At 60.8% G+C, this 26,258-nt stretch overlaps 4 protein-coding genes across 7 annotated transcripts in view; 3 read left to right on the top strand and 1 right to left on the bottom strand.

Moving 5' to 3' along the window:
- Positions 1-10,131, top strand: part of LOC126646402 (uncharacterized) — a 281,736-nt gene extending 271,605 nt beyond the window's left edge. Inside the window, exons 2-3 of one of the 4 annotated variants that reach the window (XR_007630284.1) lie at positions 1,319-7,370; positions 8,401-10,131. Coding sequence is in view for 3 of the 4 variants with exons in the window: in XM_050327741.1 (XP_050183698.1) it covers positions 5,927-6,862 (936 nt within the window). In the remaining variant the exon portion in view is untranslated. Of the gene's footprint in view, positions 1-1,281; positions 7,612-8,400 lie in introns of those variants that run through there. The other 3 variants (XM_050327741.1, XM_050327742.1, XM_050327740.1) reach the window with 3 other exon arrangements.
- SMARCD2 (SWI/SNF related, matrix associated, actin dependent regulator of chromatin, subfamily d, member 2) lies at positions 396-15,723 on the top strand. Its single transcript, XM_050327694.1, has 13 exons — positions 396-532; positions 7,790-7,974; positions 10,148-10,190; positions 10,684-10,806; positions 11,210-11,329; positions 11,701-11,796; positions 12,633-12,734; positions 13,054-13,215; positions 13,454-13,551; positions 13,831-13,966; positions 14,071-14,193; positions 14,517-14,618; positions 14,693-15,723. Exons 1-13 carry the CDS (start codon positions 506-508, stop codon positions 14,744-14,746), a joined length of 1,371 nt encoding a protein of 456 aa, XP_050183651.1. The 5' UTR covers positions 396-505; the 3' UTR covers positions 14,747-15,723.
- PSMC5 (proteasome 26S subunit, ATPase 5) lies at positions 15,264-19,158 on the bottom strand. Its single transcript, XM_050327707.1, has 12 exons — positions 18,997-19,158; positions 18,385-18,456; positions 18,180-18,249; positions 17,961-18,058; positions 17,573-17,629; positions 17,257-17,487; positions 17,051-17,177; positions 16,772-16,962; positions 16,592-16,690; positions 16,397-16,507; positions 16,221-16,307; positions 15,264-15,924 (listed from the first exon to the last, which is right to left on the bottom strand). Exons 1-12 carry the CDS (start codon positions 19,096-19,098, stop codon positions 15,871-15,873), a joined length of 1,299 nt encoding a protein of 432 aa, XP_050183664.1. The 5' UTR covers positions 19,099-19,158; the 3' UTR covers positions 15,264-15,870.
- A 240-nt stretch (positions 19,159-19,398) lies between these two features.
- Positions 19,399-26,257, top strand: FTSJ3 (FtsJ RNA 2'-O-methyltransferase 3). The gene is made up of 22 exons (XM_050327625.1): positions 19,399-19,486; positions 19,714-19,822; positions 19,900-20,005; positions 20,165-20,211; positions 20,384-20,463; positions 20,581-20,680; positions 20,935-21,129; positions 21,236-21,351; positions 21,935-22,039; positions 22,132-22,232; positions 22,313-22,393; positions 22,466-22,624; positions 22,917-23,052; positions 23,133-23,341; positions 23,440-23,563; positions 23,659-23,752; positions 24,067-24,217; positions 24,317-24,393; positions 24,473-24,575; positions 24,677-24,860; positions 24,949-25,043; positions 25,311-26,257. The coding sequence occupies exons 2-22, from the start codon at positions 19,756-19,758 to the stop codon at positions 25,498-25,500; spliced, it is 2,520 nt and encodes an 839-aa protein (XP_050183582.1). The 5' UTR covers positions 19,399-19,486; positions 19,714-19,755; the 3' UTR covers positions 25,501-26,257.
- Position 26,258: the final 1 nt, after the last annotated feature.

Genomic DNA, 26,258 nt, shown 5'->3' with positions numbered 1-26,258 from the left:
ACATACATTACACACACATTTCACACACACATGTATACCACACACATGTATATCACACACATACATTACACACACATGTACATCACACACATGTACATCACACACATACATTACACACACATGTACATCACACACATTTCACACAAACACACAGCCCCGCCCCGTGGGCGGAGCCTCACCCGGGGTGGGCGTGGCCAGGGGCGGGGCGCTCCCTGTGGGCGTGTCCCCGGGGCCGGGGCGGGGCCAGCGGCGCCTGGCGCTGACTCGCTCCGGGGGCGCCGCCGCAGCGGAGCCTCCGCCGGGGCCTCCCCGTCCGTCCCTCCTTCCTTCCTTCCTTCCCTCCCGGCCGGTCCCTCCGCCCGGCCCCGCCATGGCCGGCCGCGGCGCCTTCCCGCTCAGCCCGCTGCCCCCCGCCGCCGCCCCGCCGGCCCCGGGGCCCGCCACCGCCCTGCTGCGCGGCCCCAGCCCCGCGCCCGCCGCCGCCGCCGCCCCGGGGTACCGCGCCATGGGCCCGGCCGCCGCGCAGTACCAGGTGAGGAGCACGGGGAGGGGGCACCGAGGGGGGAGAGGGGGCTCCGAGGGGCCCTGGCGAGGGTGGCGGTGCTGGGCCGGCCCGCGGGGCCTTGGCGGGGCAGCGTGGCCGGGCCTGGGCGGCATCGCCCCGAGCGGGGCCCGGGACCCCCGCCCGGAGCCCCGGTGGGACCGCTTTGCTGCGCGTTTCACTCAGGACGCCTCCTTCTTCCCACCCTCCCACTTTTTAGTCTCAAAGCCCGGTAAAAGTTTGTCCGGGCCCGTGCCCAACACGCAGCGGGGGGACCTTCCCCGCGACGGGGACCATGAACCCCGGTCTGGATCCGCAGCCACCCCATCCCACTCCATCCCATCCCACCCCACCCCACGGCCGGGAACCGCCTGGAACACTTTGTCTGCGTCCTTGGCAGAGGTGGAGGTAACCACGAGGTGTGTGCGGTGCAGGTGTTCGTCCTCTCTGTATCCTCTCCGTGGATCTTCGGGAAGGAAAAAGAGGTGGTGAAGTGGTGGATGAGGAGACCAGGTGCTTGGTAATGCTGGGGGAAAGCAGCTCAGAAAGCAAACAAATCGCTCGTTTTGCAGCCTGAGCATCTCTTGTAAGTGTTTTCAGGCAGTAAGAGGAATGTTTACAAGGGCCTGGAGCGACGGCTTACCACTGCCAGAGGGCAGGGTTAGGTGGGATATTCTTCCCTGTGAGGGTGGGCAGGCCCTGGCACAGGTTGCCTCATTCCTGGAAGTGTCCCAGGCCAGGTTGGACGGGGCTCGGAGCAACCTGGGCTGGTGGAAGGTGTCCCTGCCCATGGCAGGGAGTGGGACTGGATGGGCTTTCAAGTCCTTTCCCACTCAAACCATTCCGTGTTCCTATGATATTCCAACAGTAAGAAGTATATCCTGACATACCCTCCTGCTCCCCCTTGCACACCCAGCCTGTCGGTGCGCTCTGAGGCTCGTGCTGATTATTTCGGTCCTTAGTTTTCTGGTGCAGGGCTGAGTTTTCCGGGCAGGCTGGAAATGGAGGAGCCCAGTTGTGCAACAACACGTCCTCCCGGGCGCCGGTGCCTCCTCCAGAGCTGTGCCTTATTTGCCTGAATTAAAACTTCAGAAATAGCCCAAGCTGAGGGAAATTCCGGCTCGCTAATGCAGGATGAGGAAATAACTTCCTACTGCAGGCTGAAAAAAACGCCAAAAAAACCGGTGTTGGGAATGGAGCTGGCTCAGCCACGGCCATAACTCGAGGCAGAGGCAAACAGGCACTGGGTCTGCCCTGACGTTCCGTGGGGCAGGTTGCAAAATCCAGCTGGGAAGCTGGAGCCAGGCTGGAGCAGCCGGGTAAACAGGCTGGCATATGCTGGCTTTCCCCCCTCTCCCTGCTGCTGGCTGGGATCTCAGCAGGTGTTGGGAGCACGGGGTGATGCATCCCAGGCATCCCTTCCCTGTGGGATTAGCCCTGGGGCTGCTGATGAGCGGCCCCGTGCCCAGCCACAAGCTGCATCCCTGCGCTCGGGGAAGGGAAATGATCCAGAGGGTCAGCCCTTTTGTTTTGCAACTCCCAGGCTGGGAAAAACAGCCCCTCCCCTCCCCGTGGCCATCCCTGCTGTGCCCGGAGGACTCCTCGGCTTTGTTAGTCCCGGCTTAATGAGGAGCTGCGTTATTTGGGCTCCAGGAGACACGGGAGAGGGCTTAGGGGCTCTAATCGCTGGATTATGAAACATATGCTCGTCCTTTTGACATCCTTGTGGGCCTGCTGGGGATTTACTGGAGCCTCAGATGGGGAATCCTAGAGGGTGACTCCCTTTGGGAGTTCCTTTTGGGAGCTGATGTGTCCAGGGCAGCCAGGTGCTGGTGCCATGCCTGGAGCAGGAAGGAGAGGGCTTTTCCCAGGAGGAGGGTGAGCAGCTTGAGCTGTCAGGCTGTGTGGGGGTGGCTCTGTGGGCAGATCCCCCATCCTGATCCCTGTGCCTGGGGCAGCAGGGATGCCAAGGCTGAGCCCCAGCATCCACGTTGTGCTGTCCCACTAAGTTCAGTGAGAAGGGAGCCATCCTGTTTGTTCAGGTACCAGTTTTGGAGTTAGGACTGAGTTTTTCCCCGAGTTATGGGATTGACAGCATGGCAGGGATCAGTGTGGGTCTCTGTGGAGATGGCACCTTGGAAGGCAGTGCTCTCACTGCCTCACAGTGACCCCAAGCTGATGCTTCACTGGTGCACAGAGGTGGCAAAATAAGGTGTCTCCATGAAGGGGTTTGCTGTCAAAACAGAGCCTGGTTTCCTGGGACAGGAGGCTGCTGCAGTTCAGGAAAATCCTAAGCCTGGAAGCAGCTTGGTGATCCCATCCCTGGGCAGGTGGCAGTGGGAAGGAAAGCAGAGTCGTGCTTCCTGGAGAAATACATGGAGGCAGTGGGATGGAGGAGCTGCAGAAGTGTGTGGGTTGTTGGTGTGGAGCCAGGTGGAAGCTGGGGAGGCCTGGACACGTCGGAGAGGATGTGGAATGGGAGAAATCCACCCAGTTTGGGAGCACAGAAGAACAATGTTCCTGCTCATTGGGATTGGCTTGAAGGGGGCCTGGAGACAACAGCCAGGGCTGGAGCTGATCCAGGAAGCTGGGATGCTGCTTGTGCTGGATGACCCCACCCTTCCCAAGGGAGAGGGTTTGCAAGGCAGGTTTCATCACAGCCCGAGCCTGGAGTTGGTTTCAGCGATGATACAAAGCAGATGAACAGTGTCCTCTTGGAGCAAGGGGGAGGGAGGCAGCAGCAGAGACCGCCTGACAGTGAAGTTCTGGGGGAACAACAACATCCTCAGGACTTGCTGCCCTCACCCCCTGTGCCTCCTCAGGACCTTCCCAGGAGCCGCTCCCTGGGCAGTTTGGCACTGCAGGGGTTTGTGCCGGGCGCCCATCCCTGCTCCTCCCCTGTGCCTCATGCTGGGTTAGCAGCTCTGGGGAGGAACCCAACACCTTTGTTCCTTGTTCCTGCTGCTGTTTTTACTGCCCGAGTTATGATCTGGATCCCTGTGACCTTCCTTTCTGTAACATCCACAGCTCCAGGTGGGAGACCTTGGATAGGCAGGTTTGTCCTGATCCAGAGAGCTCTCCTGGTGCTGGAGACATTCCCAGCACCATGTGTCCTCAATCTGCTGGGAGGCTGTTCCTGGTGCTGTGCCCTTCTCCCTTTGATTTACTACTTCCTTGTCTACGGTTTTTAGCTGATAAGTGATCTGGCTCCTGAAGCTCCTCCTATATCCAAACCTGACAGCTTTTCCAAGCCTGATAAGATGCATGGGGCAGTTTGGGAGCAGTTGTGGGGCTTGCTGGGAGCTGAGGGAGTGATTGCAGCCTGCAGTGACATCTTGATAGCACCACCACCTCCCAGATCAAGATCCCTGCCAGCACCAACCCAGGCTCTTCCTGGCACCTTCCCAAGAGGCATTTGCTCACAGATGAGGACAAACAAAGAAGGGGAAGCATCTTTTGGGGTGTGCTGGGTCCTGATCCGTGCAAAGCCCTGGGCTGAGTGGTGGCTTTAGGCAGCTGAGCTCTCCTTGAGCCCAGCCTGATGTAGAGCTCCAGTCCTGTTTGCACAGGGTTTGTTTCTGAATCCTAATGGGAAGTGCTGCTGCCTGGGCATGAGGGGAGGAACGTGCAGGAAGAGCTCCCATTGCCTGGCCAGGGCTCTGCTCCCAGAGCCCCAGGCAAGGATGGATGTGGGCTCCCATTTCCTGACTTGTTAGCGTGTCCAAAGTTGGATCACATGTCTCTGGACGGAGCAGAACAGGACGTGTGTTGGGAAGAGCCTTTCCCCCTCGCTGTGGAGATGCCAGGAAGAGCTGTGACCTTGGAGGGAAGATGAAGAGGCTCTCGAGCTGTTTTTAGAATTGCTGCTTTCGCTTCAAGCTCGTTCTTCCTCCTGCAGACCCATCCTGTGATTTAGCGCTTCTCTGCTACCAGCCCCCGATTTCTGGGCTGCCCTTCCTCAAGAAGGGGCCTCTGGCAGGCACAGAGGCTCCTGTCATGCCAAGGAACATCCATCAGGAAGCCTCCCAGCCTGCCGGTGGATGGGGCTGAGGCTGAGCAGAGCTCCCCAAAGGCAAGCGGCCTGCGCACTGACCTGGGATGAACCGCTAAACCGCAGCCGGCCCCATCCGTTCCTTGGGCTTTGGCAGGGAGCAGAAACAAGCTGTTTTCTGTCCCATTTCCAAAGGCTCCGCAGGGAAGGCTGGATGGGATCCAGCTTGTTCCTCGGCGCTGAGCTTGCACGGTTTGCCCTTTGCCCGCCCCGCCGGCCGGGAGGGGACGGGGCGGGACCCGGAGGGGTGGGCAGAGGGACAGGGGGTGTTCGACAGGAACGAGCTGAGGGAGGACTCCTGGGTTTGAGCTGGTTTAATGAAATTTCCTGAGTTTAAGCCCTCCTGCATCCTGCTCGTTTTCCAGGGCTTCCAGAAGGGGCTGTAAACGGGCTTCACCCCCAGGGCTGTAGTGCTGCTTCCTGGCTTCGCTGGAGATTGAAGGCTGCGCTTGTGTGAGATGGGTCGTGGCAGCCTTTGGGCAGCAGGTGAAAGGCTGAGCCTGCCCAGGACAGGGGTGCAGTCACTGCTTGAGCCAAGAGGCTTCTCTGTTAAAAATGTGAAAAGCTTGAGGGTAAACTTGAGAGGAAAAAAAACATCCCTATGGAGCTTTCTGCCCTCCCTTTTATTGCTCATCCAAGCGATCAAATGCAGGTCCCTGGTGGGCTGGAACTCACTCCCCCGCCAGCTGAACTGTGGCTGATGGCTCTCAGGTGCCTTTGGAGTTGATGTTAAAGTTGAAGTACGACAGATCTGTTCATCCTTGTGCTGAACCTCTCCCTGCCAGCAGAATTGTTTCAGCTGAGCAGTCTGGCCCTCCAAAGAGCAGGTGGACATGCAGGAGACCTTGCAGAAGGTGTTGTCACTGATATGGAGCTGTCAAAGACTCCCTCAGCTGACTTCAGCCAAGCCTCCAAATCTCTCATTTTAGGGGTAGATCAGAATGTGACCCATGGAGTGGCAGAGGGAGATAGGAGAGACCTCAGGGCATGACAAGACCTGCCCTGGCTGAAGGACCAGGAGCTGCTTGTGGCCATGCCACCTCCAAGCAAGCTGCCAACAGCATTCCGTGTGCAGGGAAGGGGCTCTGTAGTCCTGTAGGGAACCTCCCTCGCCCTCCAAGCAGTTTTCCTTCGGCACTGATCACGTGTGGGCTTGAAAAACACCCAGGGCAGGGGTTTCCCTGCCAGCCATCTGCCTTCTCTGGGGAGCTGCAGGTTCTGTTTGCAGCCTCAGCGCTACACTGAGCTTCTCCTGGGGCCCAGGGACTCGAAATTAAAAGTTTCACAGCTGCTCCCGTTCCCCAGGAAGCCTTTGCAGGTGAGTCAGCACTGTTATGGGTTCCACAGCCCTCCGTGCTGAACTGGCAGGACAATATTTACTGCGGTTTCTGGTTTCGCAGAGGGCGTGGGGGCTCGGGGCTGCCCCTCCTCCCAGCCCTGCCACAACGGATTTCTTGATAAACCCGCCGAAAACTGTGTGGGTTTTTTTGGCAAAAAAAACAAAAGGTGCTGCCGGCTCCGGGGCGGTGCTGACACAGTCACAGGAGTTGCGCAAAGGCGGCCGATCCGGAGGGGAGAGAGAGGAGAGGAACATCTGGGAGCCCAGAGGAGGAAGGAGGAGGCTCCTGCCCTGCGGCAGGGGCAGGTCAGCCAGCCCAGGCTCCGGAGGTGCCTCTTCAAAGCGGCGGTGGGGCCGTGTTTGGTTGTGTAACGGGCTCAGCCTGTGCCGTGTGTGTGTTTTTGAGCTCCCACGTGCGGCACTAATCCTGGGGCCCCGCTGCTGCCCGGCTCCCGGCTGGAACGGGCTGCTCTTTTCGGCATCTCCCCCTTGCTGTGGCACCCGTGGTGCAGCTCAGGCTCCTGGGTTTGTGTTTCTCGGCTTTCCAGGGAGGTTGGGGTGTGTTTTCTGGTGGTGGGGTGGGGGTGTTTTGGCTCCAGCTGCCTTCAGACCAACCCCTGTGCTCCCACTCCTGCATCCAAGGGCGTGCTCCAAAACTGATCCCTGTGTGTGCAGGGAAGGAGGTGGCTCCCCTAGCTCCCTTCACAGCACAGTCCTGTGCCCTGGCAGGACGGGGAGAGAAGCTGAGGGGATGTCCTGGCACGTTGAGGAGCCTGAGGCAGGGGAGAAATGTTGCTCTGCTGGCTTGGTGGCTCTCCCAGCCTCAAGGATCAAAGGATCCTGGGAAGCTGCTGGCTCAGCCCTCAGGTGGAGCAGGCTGGAGCACGTGGGGGCAGCTGGTGGGTCGTGGGGTGCTGTGACCCACTGTTGAGGGTCCCAGTGGGGTGGTGGGTGTTAAGCCTGGTGGCACCTGTGAGGCCCAACCTCTGCTCTGGGGTTGCTCCAGGGCTGCCCTGGGCTGGGAACCCTTGCAGGAGTTGGGTATTGTCGTGTCTCCTGAATTCCCTGTCTGAAAGATGGAGCTGGCTGCTGGCAGGGGGTGAGCTCTTGCTTCCTCCATCCCTCAGCTTTCTTCCTGCCTGCTGTTAGGAAGTGGGATTGCCCTGCTCCCCCCTCTCACTGTGCTGCTTTCCGGAGAGGAACCCACAGCACAACCCACGAGGTCCCCGGGCTGCATCGCTGCTTCCAGACGAATCCAGTTCGTGTCTTCCCTCGTGTTGTGCTGCTTTACATCTGAACTGCAGCCACCAGCTGTGTTGTTAAAGCCAGCCCCAGCCACTTAGTCACAGGAAGATCTGCTGTGAAACTCTCCAGGCCACAGGAGAGCCCTGTCTCAGAAACATGTATTTATTTAGTGAGATATCCCAGCAGATACCGAGGTAGAAAAAGATGAATCTAATTTAGGGCAGGGTGCCCAGGGCTGTGTTCAGTAGCTGTTTGACTGTCTTTAAGATCCCCAAACCTCCCTAGGTCCCCGTTTCAGTGTTTTGAGTAGCGCTTTGCAGGCAGTGCCCTCGTGACACTCCAGGTCTGGTGGCTCCGGGCCACGAGTGGCTTCAGCCCTGTGCCAGCTGGCAGGGCACGCTTCCCCTGTGGCTTCTTCTGCTTTCCCACTGCTCTTCCTGCAGCAAGGAAAGGCTGCAGCTCCTGCTGTCATTCCCTCCTCGCCGCCTTGTCCTTGCGGGATGAACCCTCGGAGATCTCTCCTGGGGAAGGAGGCGGAGGGGAGTGGTTGGCAGGACCCAGCCGAGGTCAGGCCTGTGCAGGGCAGTGTTTAACGCTCCTCTCTTCCCACCAGCGCCCTGGGATGCCCCCCGGAGGCAGGATGCCCATGGCAGGGCTGCAGGTGGGACCTCCTGGAGCCCCCCCGTACGGAGCAGCCTCCCCGATGAGGCCCGGCCTGCCCCAATCCATGATGGATCCCTTCAGGAAGCGCCTGCTGACCCCCCAGGCACAGCCACCCATGGCCAGCCAGAGGAGAGGGTAAGGGGCTGGAACGCTCTGCTCCAGGGAGGCAGGAGGAGGGCGGGTTGTCCTGCTGGGTCCTGGTTGGGCTTCGTGGAATGGTTTGGGTTGGGAGGGACCTTAAAGCCCATCCAGTTCCACGCCCTGCCATGGGCAGGGACACCTTCCACTGTCCCAGGCTGCTCCAATCTGTCCTTGCCTGTTCCCAGGACTAACTAATCTCTACTGAAAGGATGCTGCATCGCTGCTTCCAAACGAATCCTGTTTTTGTCTTCCCTCGTGTTGTGCTGCTTTACATCTGAACTGCAGCCACGAGCTGTGTTGTTAAAGCCAGCCCCAGTCACTTAGTCACAGGAAGATCTGCTGTGAAACTCTCCAGGCCACAGGAGAGCCCTGTCTCAGAAACATGTATTTATTCAGTGAGATATCCCTGCAGATACCAAGGTAGAAAAAGATGAATTTAATTTAGGGCAGGGTGCCCAGGGCTGTGTTCAGTAGCTGTTTGACTGTCTTTAAGATCCCCAAACCTCTCTAGGTCCCTACTGAAGTGTCTGACAACTGTCATGTCATGCACAGACCCCCAGCACCCTGCCCTGCTGCAGAGATTTCCCCCAGACTGGCACTACAGGCAGGGGGGATCCTGCCTGAGCTCGGGAATGGGATATTTTGTGACAGTGAAGCTGGGGATGGGGCCAAGGTGACTCAGTTTGCAGCCTCCTCGCACTCTGCTCTCCACAGCAGTAACCAAAGAGCCTCATGGTGTGTGTCTGTGCCTGTCTCCTCCTCATGGGGGTCTGTCCAGGCTCTGGCAGGCACAGACGTGGCTGGAAGCACAGCAGGGGGGTTGTAGGTTGTAGGGATGCTCCCAGGAGCTGCAATCTGGGCAGGACTGTCCGTGGGGGTTGTGCCAGCGGCTCCTTGCTTGTTTATAACACCACTAATCCCTCTGCTGCTCCTGTTTTCCGTGAGGGCTTCTTGATTAAACTGGGAGCTGTTCCTTGGGGCAGCATCCCTTGGTGCTCATGGATGCTCAGGTCCCATTCCCTCCTCCAGGATCCCTCTCCGGGCACCACAGTGGGCTGTGCCTCCCACAGGTGCTCCAGGGCGAGCTGGGGATTAAGGGCAGGGAGCAGCTTGTCCCAGCAGTGATGTCAGCAGCCACATACTGTGTCCCCATAGCCCAGGGCCGGGCTCTGGGATCAGCCATGCCTGGCTGACCGGCTGTCCTTGCTCCCGGCTGGCTGCAGATCCGGGGATTAGGAGCTGCCAGCTGCTGATGGGGGGGGAACAGGAGGTGTTTGTGTGGCAGGAAGAGCTCCAGCAGGGGCTCTGACCCCTCCCAGATGTCCTCCTGGGGCCAGCCTGTTGCCCCTTGGGCCCCTCAGGGTGGCAGCACCAAGTCCCACATGGGTTATCCTGCTGCCAGAGGAACAGGACTGCCCTGTGCTGCTGGACTCTGCCCCGTGTCCTGTGCAGCACAGCGGGAGGAGAGTGTTCCCTGCTGTGTCCAGGCACTGACAGGAGCTTGGGGAGGGCACCAGGGTGGGCTCAGGCTGGTGGGGAGCCTGGAGTGTGCAGGGTGGGCTGAGCTGAGCTGGCTCTGAGCAGCTGCTGTGGCTCTGGAGACCACCTTGCTCCCTCTGCCCACCAGGATTTTGGTCCCACTGTGGCAAGGCTGGTTTGTTTTAAGCTGGTTTTAAGTGACTTTCGGGCAGTGGGCTTTGGTTTGCAGCCCTGGGAGATTGTGATGGCTGTTCCCAGAAAGAAAAACTCGGGAACACTGTCCTGAAACCATGGCTTTGCCTTTCCCACCTCCCCCTGCTCCTGCCCTGCAGCAGCAAAGCAAACTGAGGTCTGGATTTCCTCCCCTGGTGACAGGCTCTGACATCCCACACCTTTCTCCCACAGTCATCAGGAGTATCCTGAGTGGGGAGGGACCCACAAGGACCATTCAATCCCTGCACAGACACCCCAACAATCCCCCCTCCTGTCCCTCAGAGCGTTGTCCAAACCCTCCTGGAGCTCTGGCAGCCTTGGGGCTGTGCCCACTGCCCTGGGGAGCCTGTTCAGTGCCAACCACCCTGTGGGGGAAGAACCTTTTCCCAATACCCAGCCCCACACCAGGCAGGCAGTGGGATGTCCTGTGGGTGCTGCAGGGTTGTGTTTTTTGCCTGTCTCTGTGCCTTTGCAGGGTGAAAAGGAGGAAGATGGCTGACAAGGTGCTGCCACAGAGGGTGAGTGACACCTTGGTGTTGGGCACGTGGAGCTGAGCTGCTGCAGGGGGGTGAGGGGGTCCCCACAAGAGGAGGATCTACTGAGCTGCCTCCTGCCCACTGGGCATTGCAGTCCCAAACTGACCTGGAATATTTCTGTCTCTTCCTCTGGGGTGGCAGGAGCCGTTTGGGGTGTGTTAAGTTGGACAAGCAAGACTTAGAGCAAGCAGGGAACAGCAGTGACTTGGGGTGGGGACCTCAGGAGGACCCTAAGCCTTTCCTGGAGGTCCCTCCTGACAAGCCAGGGATTCATTTCATGCCTGTGGCAGGCTCTGAGCTGATCTGGGGAGAGCTTTGCAGGGCTGCAGCCTTTGCTTACAAGAAGAAAAGCTGGTGCTGTTGTGCTGGGCTTGCTGCTTGGTGTGTCAGCCCAGCACTGGCTGCGCTGCTGGGGCTGTGGGGGGGATCCAGCCCCACGCCAGCACTCGAGGGACTGACCCTTTCCACGTGCCAGATCCGGGAGCTGGTCCCAGAATCCCAGGCCTACATGGACCTCCTGGCCTTCGAGCGCAAGCTGGACCAAACCATCGCTCGGAAGAGGATGGAGATCCAGGAGGCCATAAAGAAACCCCTGACGGTGCGTGGCAGCCCTGCCTGGGAGGGGTGGGGGCTGCAAACCACGGGATCCTGGGATCACAGCGTTGGCAAGGTTGGGAATAAACCTCTAAGACCACCAAGTCCAACCGTCAGCCCGGCACCACCACTAAAACATGTCCCCAGGTGCCATGTCCACGCATCTTTTGGACAGTTCCAGGGATGGTGACTCTACCTGTGCCCTGGGCAGCCTCTTCCAGTGCTTTACAAGCCTTTCTGGGAATAAGTTTTCCCTAATATTTAATGTAATAATTAATCTAATTTAATTTTAAAACCTCCCCCGTGCAAACTCGAGACCATTCCCTCTCATGCAGAAGTAGAACTTGGGTGTTGCAGTGGCCCTCTCACTCCAGTCATCCTCACCCTCTGGTTTTCCCATTCCACAGCAAAAGAGGAAGCTGAGGATTTACATCTCCAACACTTTCACCCCGGCCAAGGAAGAGGGAGAGGGGGGTGAGCGTGTGGCCTCCTGGGAGCTGCGTGTGGAGGGCAAACTGCTGGAGGATGTAAGGATCCAGGAGGGATGGAGTGATGGGAGCAGTGCTGATCCACAAGGATCCAGGAGGGATGGAGTGATGGGAGCAGTGCTGATCCACAAGGATCCAGGAGGGATGGAGTGATGGGAGGAGTGCTGATCCCTAAGGATCCAGGAGGGATGGAGTGGTGGGAGGAGTGCTGATCCCTAAGGATCCAGGAGGGATGGAGTGGTGGGAGGAGTGCTGATCCCTAAGGATCCAGGAGGGATGAAGGGCTGGTGCTGTGAGCCAAGAGCTCTGTCTGGGATGGACACAGCCCTGCTCCAGAGGCTGGAGGTGGGTGTGGGCTGGGGCCCTCCCTGGCTGGGGAGTCAGACAAGTCTGTGCTGCTCTGTTTGCAGCCCAGCAAGCAGAAGAGGAAGTTCTCCTCCTTCTTCAAGAGCCTCGTCATCGAGCTGGACAAGGAGCTGTATGGCCCAGACAACCATCTGGTGGAGGTGAGGCACGAGGGGAGATCCCAGCAGGAGACACGAGGTGGTCCTGCTGCTGCTTCCCCTCTGGGTGCTCAGCTCCCCCAGCCCAGGGGCGAGTCCTGCTGCAAGAGAGGGGTGGGCAAGGTGTTTCTGTGTGCCAGGGGGTGCCAAACCCTCCTCAGCTGCTTTCCAGGCTCGAGTTTAGGGGCTGCATTTTCTTCCCTGGGTGCTGGTTCCTGGCAGCAGCTGCTGCTGCTAACCCTGCAAAGGCTGCAGCCAGAGCCAGGAGTTGTGGGGCTGCAGCGAGGATGTGGCTCCAGAGGCAGCCCTGGGACCCCCAGGTTAGCACAGTGAGGCCCCCAAAAGGGTGATGATGCCACTCAGGAGGCTCATCCACACACATCTGGTGCCATGTGGGAAGAAGGGGCTGCCCCTCTTGCCCGTCAGCCTTGCTGGAAGGTCCTCAAGGAGATTAAACACTGTGAGTGGGATCAGACCTTTCTTGGGTGCTCCTGCCTGGACCCAGCTCGTGCTTTTTCCTGTGGGAAACGCTGAGTTCTGTGGTGGTGGAATCCCCTCCACACGTGGGATTGTGAGCAGCTCTGATGTGCGTCCCCTGCAGTGGCTGGGGCAGGATTGATCCTGCACTGGCTCCAGGAGCTGTTGGAGCCCTTGACCTCAAGCACTCGGGGCTGGAACTGCCCCAGCCCATCCAAAATGCTACTCCATCGCTGGGCTGGAGCACATCCAGCTGGACTGGGTGTCACCCCCTGGGATGAGACTCCCAGGAGCTGCCAGAGGCGGGCTCCTGGTGGCTTGTCCTGGTCCTGGATTGACCCGGTGTCCCCTTGGCGTGGCAGTGGCACCGGATGCCCACGACCCAGGAGACCGACGGCTTCCAGGTGAAGCGTCCCGGGGATGTCAACGTGAAGTGCACTCTGCTGCTCATGTTGGATCACCAGGTATGGCCCTGGGGGTGCAGGGATCATGGAGGGGAGCACAGGGAGCTCTGGGACCGACCCACAGCCTGTGGTGACATGGGGGCTGGGTGGGACTCCCTGCTCAGAGGGGCCTCCCCAGTGCCAGACAGACCCCCCACACACTTCTTTGGGCATCAAAAGGAATTTCGTCATGGAAGGGGTTGTTAAACATTGGGATGAGCTGCCCAGGGAGGTGGTGGGTGGGGTGACAAGGTGGGGGTGGCTCACAGGTTGGACTGGGAGATCTGGGAGGGCTTTCCCAACCTCGGTGACTCCGTGACTGCCCCCTGTGTCCCTGCAGCCCCCGCAGTACAAGCTGGACCCCCGCCTGGCCCGGCTGCTGGGGGTGCACACCCAGACCCGTGCCAGCATCATGCAGGCCCTCTGGCTCTACATCAAGCACAACAAGCTGCAGGACAGCCACGAGAAGGAGTACATCAACTGCAACCGCTACTTCCGCCAGGTACCACACCTGGGATGGGGGAAAACGCCCTTCCCACCCACTCCAGCCAGGAAAAGCCTCTTCCCCGGCTGTCACAGACTCTCCAATCTGCCCAGCCTCCATTTACCTCTTCCCCAGGCTCTGGTTTGCATCCCTCACCTTGCCACGCTCAAACCAGGGCTGGGGATCCACCCACCTGCCTGGACAGGTGGCAGGAGTGCCTGCCATGGGCAGCAAAGTCTCTGCTTTGCCCCTCCAGATCTTCAACTGCATCCGCATGCGCTTCTCCGAGATCCCCATGAAGCTGGCGGGGCTCCTGCAGCACCCGGATCCCATCATCATCAACCACACCATCAGGTGGGGGGCAGTGGGATGGGCAGCATTCCCAGGGCTGGGGGGCTCTGTGGGGTGGGCACTGGGCTGGGCAGTGCCCCCAGGCTCTGGGGAGGGGAGGGCCAGGAGGCTTCTTGAGGTCTCCATCCCAAAGGAACAGTGAGCACGGGTCACCCACGAGGGGAAGAATCAGCCAAACAAATCTGGGGGTTCCTTGGGGCAGTCTGGGGGTCAATCCAGCCCCACAGCAGGGTGGAGGCTGAGGAGGGCCCCCCCCCCTGCCAACACCCCGTGTCCTCCCAGCGTGGACCCCAATGACCAGAAGAAGACTGCCTGCTACGACATCGATGTGGAGGTGGATGATCCCCTGAAGGCTCAGATGAGCAATTTCCTGGCTTCCACCACCAACCAGCAGGAAATCGCCTCTCTGGATGCCAAGGTGGGGGGCACTGCCAGGGGACAGCCCTGCAGAGCTGGGGGCAGCGTGGTGATGTCTTGTTTGGGGGGGGACACAGCTCCCTCTCACCCCTCTCCTCTCCCCAGATTCATGAGACCATCGAATCCATCAACCAGCTGAAGACACAGAGGGATTTCATGCTGAGCTTCAGCAACAACCCACAGGATTTCATCCAGGAATGGATCAAATCCCAGAGGAGGGACCTCAAGGTAAAGGGGAGGTATTGCCAGGGGAGGGTTAAGTTGGATATTAGGAAAAATTTCTCCATGGAAAAGGCTGTCCAGCCCTGGCCCAGGCTGTCCAGGGCAGTGGTGGAGTCACCATCCCTGGAAGTGTTCGAAAACGTGTGCATGTGGCTCTTGGGTTTAGTTTGGTTTAGTTATGAGTTGATGGTTGGACCTGATGATCTTAAAGCTCTTTTCCAACCTTAACAATTCCATCATTCTCAAACCCTGGTGCTGGGCAGAGGGAGGGGGTTTGGGTCCATGCCTGGTGCTCATTCCCTGTGGCTCCCACCCCGTGTGTTGCTCAGATCATCACGGATGTGATCGGGAACCCCGAGGAGGAGCGGCGGGCGGAGTTCTACCAGCAGCCCTGGGCGCAGGAGGCTGTGGGCAGACACATCTTTGCCAAGGTGGGCTCCTGGGGGTGCAGGGGGGGTTGGGATGGCACCGAGGGGATCCCTCTGACCGCCCTGCTCTCCTCCAGGTCCAGCAGCGCCGGCAGGAACTGGAACAAGTGCTCGGGATCCGCCTCACCTAAAGGGCGGGTTGGGGCTCGGGGGCTCCTCCTCTCTCGCTGCTGCCTGAGCCTGACGGTACTTACTGGAATCAAACAGCACTTGCACAAACCCGACGTGCCTGGAGGGACTGGGATCTGCTCACACCCCTGGGCTCCACCGGGCCGGGAAGTTCTGGCCCCGGGCAGAGCGCAGAGGGGGATACCCTGTCCCCCCAAAGCCCCACAGTAACGCCCCCTCCTCCTCCTGCTTTGCATCGCGCCCCTCGCCCCTCCCTTAGAGCCCCTCCCGCTGCCCAAAAACCTCCGGGAGCCGGGAAGAGCTGCCCGTGCCGAGGGGGAGGTGCTGCCAAGCCCCTCCCTGAGCCCAGCAGGCCCAGCCCTGCCCCTCTTCAACCAAAGTTTGTCATTCCAAACGCCAGCCCCGCCCGCCCGGCCCCGCCGGTGCCCGACGTTTTGCACTATTTTTGTGAACAGGTTTTATATAAAAAAAAGAACACACACACAAAAAAAAAAAAAAAAAAAAAAAAAAAAGGAAGTGTTTTGTACAGTGGGTTTGTATTTGATTAATATATTGAGTTCCTCTTCCCTGCACTCGTGGCCTGGGCTCTGCAGGGAGCTCAGGGTGTGCTCCAAGGGTTCAGGTTAAGTGTTTGACAATCAGTTCATTCCTCCACCCCCTCCCCCCTGTTTTACATAATTAGTGATGCGTTTTGAGGGGGCAGACAGGGTAGCTCTGCCCACAGGAGCCTGGGGGCAGTGGGGTCACCGGGCACCAAGAACTGGAGATAACTGGGGGGAGAGAGGGGACCACTGCCAGCCCCTGCCAGTTCCCTTGAAGTGCCTTGGCCCCCCACCTGCAGGCTCCCGAGGGGAGGGGGGGCGTTTACATATTCCCAGGGTGTTCCCAGGCTCAGGGGTGCCTGCTCTGCCTCTCGTGTAACCTTTTTTTTTTTTTGTCTATTTTGGATATTTTCTAATAAAACCAGTTAGCAGCAGCACTGTGGGGGTGTGTTGAGTCCTGCAGCTCTAGGGGAGGGTCTGTGTCGAGTCCTGGCCCCACCCTGCCCCCCAATCAGTGCCCAGGCCTGGCCTCAGTTGCGCTTTATTCAAGTGACAGCACACACAGAGCAGCTCCAGCCCCACCGTTACTTCCACAGCTTCTTGATTGACATGTTCTTCTCGCTGTCCTTCTGCATCACCTGGGTGGGGATGGGGGAAGGGTTGGCTGCAGCGTGCAGCCCCCAGACTGGGTGCTAACAACCCCCCAAAACACCAGACCTCAGCCCTGCACCAGGAAGGCACAGCAGCCTGACTGGCTGGGCCCCATCAGCCTCTTCCACATCACTGACAGCAAACAATGCTGTTGTTTGTCCCCAGTGCCGAACCCCCTCCAAGCCCTGCAGCTCTCAAGTGCTGGCAGACAGTGCCCAGGACACTTTGTGCCACCAAACCCCACCATCACCTCGTTTTCCCTCCCCCCCACCCCCCAACTTACCTTGGCCACAGCCATTTCAAAGTCCTCCTGCGTGACGTGCACCCTCCTCTCCCTCAGCGCGTACATTCCTGCTTCTGTGCACACGCCCTGAGGGGGACAGGCTGTCACACACCGCTCCCCAGTGCCCCCCAGTGCCACCCCAGAGCCCCCCAGTGTCCTCAGTGCCCCCAGCTCACCTTCACCTCCGCGCCCGACGCCCCCGGCATCAGCTCCGCGATCTTGCGCAGGTTGATGCCCCGCGTCAGGTTCATTTTGCGGGAGTGGATCTTGAGGATGTCCAGGCGGGCCTGGAGCAGTGGGGGTTAGAGCCATGAGAATGGGGGACAGCAGGGGCCAGGGAGAGCAGGGGAGGACCCTCACCCTCCACGTACCTCCTCGTTGGGAGGGGGGAACTCGATCTTCCTGTCGATGCGGCCGGGGCGCAGCAAAGCCGAGTCCAGGATGTCGATGCGGTTCGTGGCCATGATCACCTGCACGGGGACAGCGGCTGTCACCACTGCGGGGCCGGCAGGACACGTCCCCGTCCCCAGGCAGGGCTGGCACCCTCCTACCTTGATGTTCTTGGTGGCCTCGAAGCCGTCGAGCTGGTTGAGGAGCTCCAGCATGGTGCGCTGCACCTCGCTGTCCCCGCCAGAGCCGCCCTCCAGGCGGGACGAGCCGATGGAGTCGATCTCATCCATGAAGATGATGGAGGGCGCGTGTTCCCGGGCCATCACGAACAGCTCCCGCACCATGCGGGCACCTGCGGGGTCACAGGGCTGAGCCTGGCACTGTGACCACCCAGGGGGACAGCCCTGATGTCACCTGTGCCCCCCTAGACCACCTCTTACCTTCCCCGATGAACTTCTGCACCAGCTCGGAGCCCGACACGCGGATGAAGGTGCAGTCGGTGTGATGGGCCACGGCCCTGGCCAGCAAGGTCTTGCCTGTGCCGGGGGGGCCGTAGAGCAGCACCCCCTGAAAGGGCCACACAAGACACATCAGACCCCGAAGGGGACATGGGGACACCCCCTCAGGGCCCCCCAGCAGCACTTGCCTTGGGCTGGGCGATGCCCAGCGCCTCGAAGAGCTCCGGGTGCTTCACGGGCAGCTCGATCACTTCCTTGATCTCCTTGATCTGCTTGTCCAGGCCTCCGATCATCTCGTACGTGGAGTCCGGGACCTTCTCCACCATCATCAGGGACACCAGCGGGTCCACCTTGTTGGGCAGGATCTTGTGCAGGGTGTAGCTGTCGTTCCGCAGGGCCACGCGGCAGTTTGGGGTCACCTGTGGGGACACACAGGGGGCATCGGTGTCCCTGCCAGCCCTGGGGGACCAGTCGGGACCCCTCCCACAGCCCCAGAATCCTCACGTCGTTGATGTCGATGTTCTTGTCCACGTCCACCACAAACTTCCCCTCAGGGTGCACCTGGAAGGCAGAGATGTCACTGTGAGTCATTTCTCTGGGAAGTTCCCTGCTTTGTGCCCAATATCCACCACTTGCTCGGAGCAGGAAGAAGGAGCCAGGGAGCTCAACCACCACCTCCTGGCCCCTCCTGCCTCTCAGCAGCCTGGGGAAGATCTGGGCCCAGCAGAGCCATCCCAACGTGCTCCTCCAGACAAAGAGCTCCCACTCCACATCCCTGAAATGTCACACCCCCCAGCTCATGCTCACACTTGCAATGACCCCTCACGAGCTCACAGGCTCTCTCAGCCCCCACCCCAGCCCTGACCACCCTCGGGACAGCTCGGCCTCGCACCTTGACGAGCACTTTCTTCTTGTCCATGGCTCTCACCACCTCTCCCACGTAGGATCCCTGCTCCTGCAGCAGCTGCAGCTCCTCCCGCAGCAGCCGCACTGCGGGGAGGGACAGAGCTCAGCACCAGCCCCTGCCTGGGGCAGAGGGGCAGCACAGGGGGCACAGCAGCCCCCAGTGAGGAGGAGGAGGAGGAGCAGGAGGAAGGTTTGCAGGCCATACCCTTGGCGTTCAGCTCGTTCCTCTGCGCCTGCAGCCGCCGCAGGTTCTGGCTCTTCTCGTTCACGATGAGCTGTGGGGGCAGAGCCCGGATGAGCCCTTGGGCTCAGCTAAACCCAGCCTGGGCACCAGCGCTGGCACCGTTATGGTGGCAGCTGTGGGGACACGGCCACACAGCCCTGGTGTCCCCAGGCAGGACAGGGCTCACCTGCAGCTCCTCGATCTTGGACAGGTAGTACTGCCGCAGCCCCGAGCCGCCCTTCCCATCGTCCATCTCCATCTGGGAGAGAGCACAGCTCAGTGGCACCGACCCCCGAACCCACCCTGCCTCCCGTGGGCCGGGTCGCGGACCCCCCTTTCCCTCCCCCACATCCTCTGCCCCCCGGTTCCCAATTCTCCTCAGATCTCTCCTGGGTCCCTTTTTTTCCATGCTCTATCCCTGCGATCCCCAATTCCCCTCTCGACGCCCTCGACCCGGGTTCTGGATCCAGTTTACTCTGATCCCCGAACCCCAGTCCCCCCCACCCGGGTCCTGAGTCTCCCTTTTCCCTTCCCCTCCATCCTCTGCCCCCTGGTCCCCAATTCCCACCTTGGTCCCTCCTGGATCCCCCCTTCCCTCCCCCCCACCCTCACAATCCCGCCGTGCCTGGCCCCGCATCCTCCTGAGGAGGCCGAGGCGAGACCCGCCGAGTCACGGCGCGGCCATGCCCGGGGCAGAGCGGGCCGCAGCAGAGCTGTGGGGCCGCACGGAGCGCCCCGAGCCCCTCTCCCGCCTGCCCGCATTCCCAGCCCAGCCCGGCCCGGCCCGGCCCGGCCCCACCTGCTCGGGCCCGTCCAGCGCCATCTTCTCCGCCGGCATCGACCGCAACAAAGATGGCGCCCGCCGCCTTCCGCTGCCCGGCCCCTGCGCGCCTGGCGCCATGGCGTCACTTCCTGTTCACTACGTACCACCCACTCCCGCATCTCCGGGATGCGGGCGCCGCCATCTTGGCGCGGTCAGAGGTGATCCCCCACGTGTTGTAAGGCGCCGGAGGGGACGGAAGGGGTTGTGGGCGCGCCTCTGAGGGGACACATTATCGTTCTGCGAGCCTCCCGTTGTCGTTCCCCTTCTCTCGTCGTCCTCGGCAGCCCGCCTGGAGGCGGCGCGGTGGGGAGGGGCGCCACTCCCAAGATGGCGGCTAGAAAGGGACCGACCGGAAGTTGTTGGGTGTGCGCGGGGCACGCCGGGAAGGGAAGGGGCTGTGGGCACGCGGCGGCACCGGGAGCGGGATCGGGATCGGGACCGGGATCGGGATCGGGATCGGGATCGTGTCGGTGTCCTGGGGCAGCAGCCTGGGCTGGCCGAGGGGACCCCGGGCTGGGGCGGGCCGGAGGCTCCCGGGGGGGAAAAACCGGGGGCGAGGGTGGGCCCGGGGAGGACACGGGCAGGGGTGGGCACTGAGGGGGCACTGAGGGGACGCTGAGGGGGCACTGAGGGGCGCCGGGGTTCGCCTGGAGACCCCCCGGGCTCCACTCACCCCGCCCGTTCCCCCCGCAGGTCCGAGCCCGGCGCTGACAGCGCGGCCCCCCCGCCGCCACCATGGGCAAGAAAAGCAAACTGGGCAAGAGCCGGCGGGACAAGTTCTACCACCTGGCCAAGGAGACGGGTGAGCGGCCTGCCCGGCGCTGGGGGCGGGGGAGCTGCAGCCCCCTGTCACCCAGGTAACCCCCGGTGTGCCCCCAGGGTTCCGCTCCCGCTCGTCCTTCAAGCTGCTCCAGCTCAATCGGAAGTTCCAGTTCCTGCAGAAGGCCCGGGCTCTGCTGGATCTGTGTGCGGCCCCTGGCGGGTGGTGAGTGGGGTCGGGGCTGTGTCCCGGTGTCACCAGCTGCCCGGGGACACTGTCACAGTGCCCTGTGTGTGCCCTGTCGCTGTGTCTCTGTCCTCCATCCCAAACCCCCGCAGCACAGTCCGAGCCTGGGGTGGTTTCACTCCTCTCTTCTCTTCCCAGGCTTCAGGTGGCTTCCAAGTTCATGCCGGTGTCCAGCCTGATCATTGGTGAGTGGTGGGATCTGGCAGGAAAGAGGAGCAGGGGCATCCACCACTGCCCCTGGAAGTGACAGGGAAAGGATTTGGAGATCCTGGGAGGAGGAGAGGGTGGGTGGGGGAGCCGTGTGGGGTGGGCTGGAGCCTGGTTTTGAGGGGCTGGGATATCCTTCATCATCCCCAGGAGTGGATTTGGTGCCCATCAAGCCCATCCCCAACGTGGTGACGCTGCAGGAGGACATCACCACCGAGAAGTGCCGCCAGGTGAGTCCCTCCCCTGGGTGTCCCCTGCCGCCCTGGGGCTCAGGGGTGGGTCCTGGCCCACCCCACCCGCTCAGGTGGAGGTCCCAGGAGGGGTCCTGAGCGTCCCTGTCCCCCCAGGCCCTGCGCAAGGAGCTGCAGACGTGGAAGGTGGACGTGGTGCTGAACGACGGGGCGCCCAACGTGGGGGCCAGCTGGGTGCACGACGCCTACTCCCAAGGTGGGGCTGCTCTGGGGGCACCAGGGGGGCACCAGTGGGAGGTGGGGACAGTGGCTGCTCTTAGGGCCACAGGATGGTTTGGGTTGGGAGGGATGTTAAAGACCGTTCAGCTTCCATGGGCAGGGACATCTTCCACCAGCCCAGGTTGCTCCAAGCCCTGTCCAACCTGGCCTGGGACACTTCCAGCGATCCAGGGGCAGCCACAGCTTCTCTGGGAAGGTCACACTCTCACTCCCTCTTCTCTCCTGCTCCAGCCAACCTGACCCTCATGGCCCTGAAGCTGGCCTGCGAGTTCCTCTGCAAGGGCGGCTGGTTCATCACCAAGGTTTTCCGTTCCCGGGACTACCAGCCCCTCCTGTGGATCTTCCAGCAGTTCTTCCAGAAGGTCCAGGCCACCAAGCCCCAGGCCTCCCGCAACGAGTCCGCTGAGATCTTTGTGGTGTGCCAGGGTGAGCACCTGGGGGGCACCTGCAGCTGCTGGGGGAATCTGCTGATGGCTCTGGTCCCTCCTTCCCAGGAGGAAGGGCTCTGATGGCTCTGATCCCTCCCTCCCAGGTTACCAGGCTCCAGATAAAATCGACAGCAAGTTTTTTGACCCCAAACATGCCTTCAAGGAGGTGGAGGTCCAGACCAAGTCTGTCAGTGAACTGGTCAGCAAGAAGAAACCAAAGGTAATGAGCAAGGGCCAAACACACAAACGGGGGTGGGGCTGAAGAGGTTGTAATGAGCAAAACTGATCAGGAAAATGAAAGATGCAAAGTGGTGGGAGAACCAGTTTTGGGGAGGTTTTCAGCCTTAGAAGTTCTTGCAGCAATGGAGAAATGGAGATGCAAGTTGTGAGGCTGGGAATGGGTCAGTTAAATCCTGCAGTTAAACCCATCAGTTAAACTCCCTACAAGAGTTGGCCACTGGGTTTGTGTCCCTATGAGGTGTTTTTAGGACAGTAAAGGTTGTGTCAGGTAGTTTTAACTGGGCGTGGAGCTGACACAAATCTCTCACTGTCAGCTCTTTGTGCCTGGGGTGGGACTGGGGGATGCTGTGGAGCTGCTGGGTTGGGGCTGGTGGACTCGTGGCCTCACAGAATCGCTGGGGTTGGAAAACACCTCTGAGCTCATCAAATCCAACCCTTAGACATGTTCAGGTGGGCATTGCAGCATGACACGAGTTAGGTCACACCATCCATCCTTCAGGGCTGGTGGCAGCTGCTCGGTTGTGCCCTGCCCTGGCCCTCCCACAGCCCCTTTTTCCCCACAGGCAGAAGGTTATGCTGATGGGGACACGACCCTCTACCACCGGTTCACCCTCATGGACTTCCTCAAGGCTCCCAACCCCGTGGACTTCCTCTCCAAGGCCAACGAGGTGCGTGCCTGAAGGGAGGAGCGCCCTTGAAGGGATGAAAAGAGGTAGGGAAGGCTGGGGTTTAACACCCCCTTTCCCTGTGCCCTGCCCAGATCACGCTGGGGAACGGGGAGCTGGAGAACCACAGCTCCACCACAGAGGAGCTGCGCCAGTGCTGCAAGGACATCCGCGTCCTGGGGCGCAAGGAGCTCAGGTACTGCAGGGGCTGGGGCAGGCAGACACACCAGCTGGGCCTAGGGGAGGGGTCTCTAACAGTTTGCCCCCTCCCAACAGAGCCCTGCTGAACTGGAGGACAAAGCTGCGTCGGTTTTTGGCCAAAAAGCTGAAGGAGCAGGCAAAGGAGCTGGATATCAAGTAGGAGCAAACAGCAGGGGTGGGATGGGTCTGTGCCCAGCACAGCTGCTCTGAGCTCCTTCCTCTTGGCAGCCTGAGCTCTGGTGAGGAGGAGGAAGGCAGAGAGGAGGAGGAGAAGAAAGAAAAGAAGATGGTGCCAAAAGCTGCAGCTGACGAGGTGGAGAAGGAGGAGGAGGAGGTGGAGCTGGCACTGGCAGAGATGAAGGCCAAGGAGCTGGCGGAGTTGAAGAGGTAAAAGGATCTCAGGGAGGAGAGATGGGGGAGCACAGGGGGCTCGAGCCATGGGTACAGAGGTGGGACTGTCAGAGCCTGTTCCTCTGACAGTGGGTGGTTTGTGGGTCTGGGGTCCTTGGGCTCCTCTGCTCCTGCAAGCAGGTGAAGCTGAGAGTCCCCTTTGTCCCAGGGCTGGGGACCCTCCCCAGGGGGTGCCAGTGCTGCCGAGGGACACGTGGCACCACTGTGGCAGCACATGAGCCTCTGGGCTGTGTGTGGCAGCGTGGCCTCCTTCCTTTACCTCTCTCAGAAAGAAGAAGAAGATCCTGAAGGAGCAGCGGAAGCAGCGTGAGCGTGTGGAGCTGAAGATGGACCTGCCTGGCGTGTCCATCGCTGACGATGGCGACACCAGCATGTTCTCCCTCCGGAGCATCCACAGGACCCCGGTGTGTGGTGGGGGAGGCTCCCCAGGGCCACCAGGGCTGGGACAGTGCCTGACTGGTGCCTTGTCTGATTTGTGTTGCAGCTGCTGGACGAGTTGTCCCGGGGGGACATGGCCTCAGCAGATGCCCTCCTGGAGATGGGCCCTGGGGACGATGACATTTACGTCTCAGATCATGAAGAAGGGGACGATGATGTGTCCCTGGCCAGCGACCTGGACCCCGAGGAGCTGCTGGAGATTGAGGCCCGGCAGCGCAAGCTGGAGCGGGAGAGGCGGGAGCAGGGTGGGAAGAGGTGAGAATGGGAGAGGCCTCCCTGGAGCAGCTCCAGGATTCGCAATGGACACACCCTGTCCTGGCTGGGGGCACTGATCTTGCTGCTCCTCGTCACAGGGCGAAGTTTAAGCAGAAAGAAGAAGAAAAGGAAGAAGAGGAGGAAGAGGAGAATCCCCTGCTGGTGCCCCTGGAGGAGAAGTCGGTGCTGGAGGAGCGACAGACCAGCCTGTGGTTCGGGAAGGTGAGTCCCCACTGGGACAGAAATGGTGGGGCAGCCTCGGGCCCAGCAGGTCCCCCAGGGCTGCCCTGTGTCTGACCCTGTGCTCCCCATCCCAGGACGCCTTTGCTGGCATCGAGGATGATGCAGATGAGGACCTGGAGCTGGGGCAGGCCCAGATGCTGGCTGAGAGACAGCGCGAGTCCCAGAGAGGTGAGGGGGCTGAATCACTCTGGGGAGCACAGAGGGACAGTCCCACAGCCCAGTCTGGGGCTAAGGATCCAACCACGATGGGATGCTGCCCTGAGGAGTTTCATGGAGTGGTTTGGGTTGGAAGAACCTTAAAGGTCATCCAGTTCCAACCCCTGCCATGGGCAGGGACACCTTCCACTAGGCCAGAGGCTGTTCCCAACCTGTGTTGTTAAGGATCTGTCGTTAGTGCAGTGTTAATGAGCAGGATCTCTAGAGGAATGGTTTAGAATGGGGTCTCCCTTGGCCCTTTCTCACCCAGTGGTTCCCATTCCCAGACAAAGCAACAAAGAAAGGGCAGAAGAAGAAGCAGGTGCTCCAGGAGGAGGCTCCAGCCGAGCCCCCACCAGCCACAGACACAGCACCTGCCACTGGCGAAGCACAGGATGAGCAGAGCAGCGACGATGACAGCAGCAGTGACGAGGAGAGGTGAGGGCTGGGAAGGGAGTCAGGATGTTCTCCCCTGCTCCAGAGTCCTGGTGAGCTGGGAGATGAGGACCCCAGCCCTGACCTCACTCCTCTCCACAGGCCACCAGCAGCAGTGAGGAGCAAGCGGGGCCGTGTCGAGCCGTGTGGCTTTGAGGTGGTGCCCATTGAGAACCCAGGTGAGGGGGAGGCCCTGTGAGTCCCTCTTTAGGGACAGGAGGCAGGGCCAGGCCAAGCTTTAACACGTCCATCCTGCAGTGAAAAGAGCCTGTGTCCTGGACGCAGAGGGCCTGGCCCTCGGCTCCGTCATCGCCACCTCCAGAAAGGCCCGGCGGGACCTCATCGACGACTCCTTCAACAGGTACCGGGCACCAGGGGGGCTGCAGGCGTCGTTCTCCAGCAGGAGGTGGTGGATGAACTGAGGTGGGGACCCCTTGTCACCTGAGTGTGTCCCTCCCCCAGGTATTCCTACAACGAGGATGAGGGGGAGCTGCCCGAGTGGTTCACGGAGGAGGAGAAGCAGCACCGGCGCAAGCAGGTGCCCGTGGACCGGCAGACGGTGGAGGCCTATCGGCAGCGCTGGCGCGAGATCAACGCCCGCCCCATCAAGAAGGTGGCGGAGGCCAAGGCCCGCAAGAAGCGGCGGGTGAGTGGGGCTGCGGGGCCAAATCCCTCTCCTGGCTGCTCCCTCCCTCCTCCGACCGCCCTGTGCCTCACCCTCGCTGTCCCCGCAGATGCTGAAGAAGATGGAGCAGATGAAGAAGAAGGCGGAGGCCGTGGTGGACACGGTGGACATCTCGGAGCGGGAGAAGGTGGCCCAGCTGCGGCGGTGAGTGGCCAAGCTGGGATGCAGCTCCTTCCCGTGGCGCTGGGCTGGTTGGTGAGGCCGTGTCCCTGCAGCCACGGCGTGGGGACAGCTCTGTGTGTCACCCAGCCTGGCTGCATGCAGGGGTGGCAGAACAAAGAGGGGCACCCCAGCCTGGGCACAGAGCCCAGAGGGCAGGTGGGGCCTAATAATGATTTTAGGGCCAAACTGCTGGAGCCGAGTTGGGCCGGGCACTGGGACTTGCTCTGACCTTTCACCCTTCTCCCACAGCATCTACAAGAAGGCCGGGCTGGCCAAGGAGAAGCGACAGGTCACCTACTTGGTGGCTAAGAAGGGTGTAGGACCCCGTGTGCGCCGCCCCCGCGGCGTCAAGGGCCAGTTCAAGGTCGTCGACAGCCGCCTCAAGAAGGATGTGAGGGCTCAGAAACGCAAAGAGCAGAAGAAAAAGCGCCACAAGTGATGTGGGACCAGCTCCGTCCCTGGTGAGGGACTCGGCTCAGGGCACGGGGCAGGGCTGGCTCCTCCACCGCTGTCCCCTGCCCTGGGGACAGGGCTGGCACTTGGCCACGCACTGCTCTTAGCCTCTTAGCCTGTGCCTTGATGTGACAGTGCCTCCTGCCCTCCCCTGGGCACGGAGGGTTTATTTGGCCTCAGAGCTGCTGTGTGGCCACATCTCCAGTCTCACCTGCTGGCTCTGCTGAGATTCACCCTGTGGAGATCACAGGAGCATCCTTGCCAGCCCTTGCTGTCCCCAGACGGGTTGTGGCTCTGGGGGACATCCCTGGGCCGTATTTGTCACCAGGACAGTGGATGCAGAGCCCTGAGGCAGGGGGTGGTTGGTCTGCACAGAGCAGCTTCTTGGTGACAGCAGAATTAATCCCTGGTCTGAGGCTGCCCCTGCAGGCTGTGTCCTGCACCAGGGGGAGGGGAGGGGCCCGTGCTGGCACTGCCATGTCCCTCTGTGTGCCATGGGACAGGCAGAGAGAGGACTGGTGGGTGGGTTTTGTGTTTGTGCTCATGCCTTGTTTGAGCTCACTGCCTTCTGCCCACGTCCCTGTATGTCTGACAAAGAGCTGAATAGCAAGCAATGACTCTCCTGACCTCCACCCTCCTGCCCCAGCCCACACAGGCACAGCAGCCACCCTGTCCCCTCTGTCCCCACACCCTCTTGGGATGGCAACCTCAAGCTGAGGAGAAGAAAGACCAAGATAAAAGAAG

This window comes from Myiozetetes cayanensis, unplaced genomic scaffold, assembly GCF_022539395.1.
Source record: "Myiozetetes cayanensis isolate MyiCay16 unplaced genomic scaffold, myiCay2020 scf34, whole genome shotgun sequence".
Lineage (NCBI taxonomy): Eukaryota > Metazoa > Chordata > Aves > Passeriformes > Tyrannidae > Myiozetetes > Myiozetetes cayanensis.
This window is presented reverse-complemented; position numbering and strand designations above follow the sequence as displayed.

What these genes read in the sequence shown, in the direction of transcription:
- SMARCD2 (XM_050327694.1), top strand. Translation starts at nt 506, where the DNA reads ATGGGCCCGGCCGCCGCGCAGTACCAG. An exon ending in ACAAGGTGCTGCCACAGAGG is followed by an intron (nt 10,191 to 10,683) that starts GTGAGTGACACC and finishes TCCACGTGCCAG; the next exon opens with ATCCGGGAGCTGGTCCCAGA. An exon ending in CCATAAAGAAACCCCTGACG is followed by an intron (nt 10,807 to 11,209) that starts GTGCGTGGCAGC and finishes CCCATTCCACAG; the next exon opens with CAAAAGAGGAAGCTGAGGAT.
- PSMC5 (XM_050327707.1), bottom strand. Translation starts at nt 19,098, where the DNA reads ATGGCGCCAGGCGCGCAGGGGCCGGGCAGCGGAAGGCGGCGGGCGCCA. An exon ending in AGAACATCGACATCAACGAC is followed by an intron (nt 17,488 to 17,572) that starts GTGAGGATTCTG and finishes GTGTCCCCACAG; the next exon opens with GTGACCCCAAACTGCCGCGT. An exon ending in AGGCCACCAAGAACATCAAG is followed by an intron (nt 16,691 to 16,771) that starts GTAGGAGGGTGC and finishes GTCCCCGTGCAG; the next exon opens with GTGATCATGGCCACGAACCG.
- FTSJ3 (XM_050327625.1), top strand. Translation starts at nt 19,756, where the DNA reads ATGGGCAAGAAAAGCAAACTGGGCAAGAGCCGGCGGGACAAGTTCTAC. An exon ending in GCACGACGCCTACTCCCAAG is followed by an intron (nt 20,681 to 20,934) that starts GTGGGGCTGCTC and finishes CTCCTGCTCCAG; the next exon opens with CCAACCTGACCCTCATGGCC. An exon ending in CTGGGGCGCAAGGAGCTCAG is followed by an intron (nt 22,233 to 22,312) that starts GTACTGCAGGGG and finishes CCCTCCCAACAG; the next exon opens with AGCCCTGCTGAACTGGAGGA.